The sequence below is a fragment of the Falco cherrug genome, chromosome 7 (assembly GCF_023634085.1).
Source record: "Falco cherrug isolate bFalChe1 chromosome 7, bFalChe1.pri, whole genome shotgun sequence".
Lineage (NCBI taxonomy): Eukaryota > Metazoa > Chordata > Aves > Falconiformes > Falconidae > Falco > Falco cherrug.
The window spans coordinates 48475261-48481260 of NC_073703.1; the positions used below are offsets into that span (position 1 = coordinate 48475261).

Genomic DNA, 6000 nt, shown 5'->3' on the forward strand with positions numbered 1-6000 from the left:
CAAGCAGAGCCAAGAATAAAACATAAGGTAATACAGTTGTCCCAAATATACATACAAAGAAAAAAGTGTGCAACTATTTGCATAATGAAATATATGCAGACCAAAAATGCAATCTATATCTGCATCTATTGCTAAAGGATGCTCTTTATCCCTGATATTTATACTCCCTGGGAAACAGCTGTACTTGTCCGCATCTATTGGTAAAGAATGATGTTTATGTAAACCTGCTTTTTATGCTTTATGGGAAATACTTGTTTTATTCAAAGAATTGAAAAAAATAACTTCATCTAGAAATGAACACTCAGTAAATGCAGGTGTACATGGTAGACCATACAAAAGACTCTGTACTCCTTATGACTGCTTAGAAAAGTAACTGTTTCAAGTAGAAAGCATTATTTCCAACTACAAATTTTGACATCATGTTAAACTATGTTTAAAGAGACTATATTAAAACAAAATCCTAAATTACAGAATACTTTAAAAATAGTATTTCAATTAAAAAAAATACATAATCAGAATAACACTAATATCTGTACTAATTACTAACACTTAAAAATTTTTTTGTTGTCTATACATGGTAAATATCAGACCCTCAAATATATAATAAATAACATGAACAAGATACTACCAAACAAACCTCAGACCATTACTCCTCTAAGTTTGTGGTTTACTTACAGTCATAAATCAACTTTTGCCACATCAGAATAAAACAAAAAGCGGATTCTTTTAGATCCATGCTTTGATTGTTTCTGCATTGATTCTTGTTTCAGAAATATTACTCCAAACACAGCAATGCCTTAGCCACAGGTGCAAATCTGAAAGGCTGGATGATTTCAGGGCATCTCAGGTACTTTTGAGTATATTTCACGATATGTAATTGAAAGAAATTCATATAATTTTAGAATATGAATATACTATATACCACTTCAGAAAGGCAAATACCACCAACAAAATGGTTCATCTAATATAATATGGAGGAATGCCAACTAAACATTGCTGTAATAATGTAAAATACAGTATGCAATAACTTCAAGATGGTTCATTGCTTTTTAACTGATCTTGTATGCCAGCTGTCTTTGAGGTTCATAAACATCATTCTTTTTTACAGATGTGGAAAATGAGACTGAGTGTGGTGTATCCCAGGTGTGAAAAAGCTCAGTATCAGATACAGATACAGATACAGTATCAGATACAGATACAGTGAAACATCCTAATAGAGAAGATCAGAACACTGGCGTGTATCTGATCGAGGTAATATCCATCTCCTGAGAAACGGGTCTGCTGTGACTGAAGTCACTTGATGAAACTGTGGGCCTGCTGGTATTAGTGACAGTATACTGGCGACTTCAGTGAGGTCAGGAATTCACCCAATAAAACTCTACTAATACAAATTGTACTATATACTGAAGTTACTGTAGAAATCTAAAATGCTCATGAAGCAAAAAGCTACACAGCAGAAGTTGAAGGTACTTTGTATAGTGAGATAACCACAAGGCACTGTAAATCCTGAGTTAGGAGCGCAAGTGCACGTTTGGATTTTTGAGTAAACAGACTAATGATAAAAAATATCTTTAAAAAATTCCAGCTATTTTTCCTATATATATATCTTCATATAGTAAATTAGCATGGTGATACCACCATCTGCTCCTAAGCAGTACTATAATATAAATGTTAAACAATAATATTTTTTAAAGTTTGTGAGATCAAAGTTTGCATCTTTAGTCAGTATTTTATACAAAAATAACTGAACTTTATCCAAAAACAATTACTGTGTCTCACTGAGGAATCTATAAAAGCCAAAGAACCATCAATAAAATAATCAAACCCTCTTAAAAAGTAAATAGTAAAATAGTTGTAAAAAAGAAAACAGAACAAACAGCCCTGCTCCCTTTTTCAGCAACTGTCATAAGTCTCCATATTCATATTCATTCCAAAATACTACTTTATATAAAAACTTGTTTACTTTGGCTTTCTCACTTATAAACAGCACTCTAAGACCAAAATAAACTGAAGACCCTTCTTTGCATTTGTTTCTGCTTTCATCTTGCATAACAACTGGTAAATGCACCACTGGAATGCCTCTTGGAAACTCCCATCAGACATGGTGTTTATTAAACTCCACTCAGCACCGTTAACAGGGAGTGTAAAAATGATCATTTCAGACTTCCCTGTACCTCTGCAGGCCTGAAACGGAAGCTGCCTCCTTGCAGATACACACCATCACAAAGCCAGCACTAAATGTGTTTTACATTTAGAGTTCCTCTGAATCATTGCTTTCCAAGACCTCCGGTGGCAAGGAGTCACCTAAACTGTTCTCTGGATCAATAGTGAAGCCCTGGCTTTTTAACGTTTTATGAGCATTCATGAACTTCTGGAGGTACTTAGAGGTATATAGCCAGTGATGCTTCAGGACATCCTCCATCTCATAGCATTTGGACTGCCTGGCATTCATTTTTCGGAACCTCCTAAACAGTTTGTTTCCAGACTCATTTCCTTCACTTGCCCAGGCCCCAATGGACCCATCTCTTTCAATGATTTCAGGAACATGAGCAAGGGTTTTGTGGAAATAATTTGTAATCTTGCCCTCATATCTGTACTTGAACTTTGTAGACAGAAGCTCAGCAAAACGCTGTGAATTGTAGCTATACTGGCACAGCAATTCTGGACACTCCTTAGCAGGGCATGAGGATCGCCACACTGGCTTCATCTTCAGATAAAGGTCCATTAGCTCTTTTAGGGCTTCATGCCTTTCCTCACACTTTATTAATTCACATACTGCCTCTACTGTCTCTTTGGACATGAGCTTTCTAGCAAAATTTCCACTCATCCTCATCATAGGCTTCAAGTTCATCTTCTTCCTGAGGTGTTTGTCAAGCGTCAACTGCCACCTCTTCCTCTCCTCTTTGGACACATCAGGATTCTTGTAAACTTCACCAATCTCCATCTGGAATATCCTGTAGAATTCTGTTGCATTGCCAATGTCACAGTGCAACGCATCTATGGAGGGAACGGTCTCAATGAAAGGTTTGGCTGAAACACCCTTCACTCTGTCACGGAGCTCATCAACAGATTCATGATATGGGTTGGACCTCCATATTTCATATCGCTCCAGATTTTCAGCATGGCTCCTGGTTATGGAGTGGAAGACCAAATTCTGGGACGCCTCCAGGCGGGTTGCATCGCACAGGGTACAAATGTACGTGGAACCTGAGGCCTCCAGCCCTTCCACTTCCCGCACGAGTTTCTCATCATATCCTGTACCCCTAAAGATGAATTTGAATGTTCTCAGGATTCCTCCCATTTCAAGTAGCAGTTCACTGGTTTTCATAGCCTCTCTTTCTGCTATGAGGGGACTCAGGATTGCCGTCAGAGTTTCATGATCAGATTCATCAGCCAGCATAAGGCACAAGGGCTTGCAACACAACTCTGAATTGGGTTTTACTTCTTCAAAGATCCTCTTACTTTCATTCCCTTGTGCTATAGCAATGTTCATGACTGTGAAAGAAAAGCGAACGGCCTTCTCTGGGACAGCAGGCCCACCTCCGTGCTTCTCGCTGACATCTCCCATTCCATCACAGGACTCTTTTACTACCACAGTGAAGGGACCATTCAAATAGTCATCCACATTTTTTGCTTTCATGCCTTCCAAAATCTCCTCCTCCATGTCCTTTAAGGCACAAACCAGGGCTGCATCATATCGAAATCTCTTTGCAATTGTGTCTACTGGGTAGTCATCAATTGAGTGTGGCAATCCTGATAGTCCATCTATAATTCCCACTTCTGTGTTAGTGGATACATTTTTCAAGGGAGGTTTCCACTCAAATGGATGATAACCTGGTAGAAGGGCTTTCTCAGCAGTGCGAAGAGCGTGCAAAGGCTGGAAGATCTGTCTCCCAGTGACAGCTTTTACTGTTCTATACATTTTATGATATTGGCTACAGCTGAGAAACGTGTTGACTCGGATTGCCAGGCAGACAGCAGGGTGAAGTCCAGATCCCCTCCCTTGCATTATAGCCTCCAATTCGTCTGCTTGTCTGTGTTCATTTTTTGCTCTTAAAGCTAGCAGGAACAATGTCATGCATACAGCCTTTATATCACCGCCTTCTTCTTTCTCAGCAAAAGCCTTGACTTGACGTTTCAGTTCTCTCAGACGATGTTTCTGAGCTCTCCTGGTCAGAGACAGGAGATGCTGCCTTGGGCGGCCACCTTTATTTATATGGCTGTAGAGCCCTCTGTCTTTCATCTCCTTGTGGCTGGAGAGGTGTTGGCTATATTTTCCATGCAAGATCTCTTCATCACATTCCTTTACAGGGCATCTTATACTCAGGTTATCAAGGATGTTCAGGAAGGATTTCACTGGGGTTACCAGATCAGTAGGGAAGCAAGGATACCAGCAGGATGGGCAATAGCTGCCCATAGCCTTGATACATTTAAGGATGCAAGTTCTGCAAAACAAGTGTCTACATGTTGTTTCCACTGGATCTGCCAGAATATGCCCACAGACCTGGCAAGAAATGGATTTAATGAAATCTACTGGGTAATCAACTGCAAGCAGCTTGGTGCTGAGATGTATAGTCTTGCAATTGACAATCTCTTTCATTAAACTTTTGTTGTTTATCTGTGCTTGGTTCTTTACAGCTCTGTTTATTCGAGCACATTCTGCAACGGTCTTCATACGTTTGCCATGCTGTGCGCTGGATGGCTGACTTTTTCTCTTGACTCCACGCTTGGTAGTGTGGCACACATCACAGTTTGGGGAGTGGGGTTGCCAATCCATTGTGCTGTTCCTTGGAAAGTATACTTCACATAGAGTATTACTGAATTTTCTATGGATAATACTCCAGCAATTGTGACAAAATCGAGTGGGATGGATAGTATCAACATCTCCTCGCACATCAATTTTGAAAACCTTAGCGATAAGATCTGGCCAAGAGGTTGCTTTTTTCTCTTTCTTTCTCAGAAGCCACAGAGTTTCATCATCCACTGGTCCGTGCACTGGATGACTCCTCCTGTAACAATCAGTTTTAAATGAAACTCCACAGATGCGGCAAAGTTGCTTCAGATTGTTCTGATGAGCTTTATTGTCTTCTGTTTTCATGTCGTTGGCATCTTTCTCAAGTGCCTGCCTACTGCCTATTAACTCCATCTTTTCTCCTCTCAGCACTGCTTCATCTTTATGCAGTATGATTTCTTTGTTTGTAGAAGTGACCTCTTCTGCCTGGGCTTTGTTTGTGTGCTGGCTGTCATCAGAAGGTGTTTTTTCAAATGTTCTCACTTTAAACAGCTTGAATTTCCATTCAGAAAATTTTGTATATGGATGTTGAATTTCTTCAGGCAGGTCCATTTGTGATGCTACTGACATCTGCAGTCTGGGAGAAACCAGATCACCTGAGAAAGAGAAAGAAGCTGTAAATTAGCTTATCTTCCAAAATTAATAATAACACCATGGCTTCTAATAGAACAGTCCTAATCACTTTAACTGAGAAATGCTGTGAAAGTGAATTACTTGTCCCAAGACACCTACTGAATTGAGAGGCCCAGATGTGGCCACTCGGTATCTCGGATAAGTACTCAGATTGGTGTCTGAAAGATAGACTTTTGTCTGTCTCATGCTATATTATCTAAATCAGCCAGACCACTGCTCTCACACCACTTGTTAGTCCTTGATCTGACCTGAAGTGTCTAATACATACCATTCTACATGGGCCGAGCAGCACATACTACTTGAACCCAGTGTAGGCTTTATTCAGGCCCCAGATTTGTAAGGTACTTTAGCACATGCTTAATGAATGTGAGTAGCTTCATTAAAGCAGGAGGAGTGTATCCTCTGTTGATGCAAAGCACTATAGTCCCCTGGATCTTAAAGGAGATACGGCAATTTATACTGGCTGCAGATTTGGTCTGGAGACAATATTTATACGTTGTAATTTAGTCGTCTGTTCAATTCCCTTGCTGAGAACCCTCTCTGTAAGGTTCACTGGTAGTGGAAAGCTGAAAATG

General features: G+C 39.8%; 1 protein-coding gene across 1 annotated transcript; it reads right to left on the reverse strand.

The window, feature by feature from the left end:
* Positions 1-1849: 1849 nt before the first annotated feature.
* RAG1 (recombination activating 1) lies at positions 1850-5382 on the reverse strand. Its single transcript, XM_005441067.3, has one exon. The coding sequence runs from the start codon at positions 5360-5362 to the stop codon at positions 2252-2254; it is 3111 nt and encodes a 1036-aa protein (XP_005441124.3). The 5' UTR covers positions 5363-5382; the 3' UTR covers positions 1850-2251.
* Positions 5383-6000: the final 618 nt, after the last annotated feature.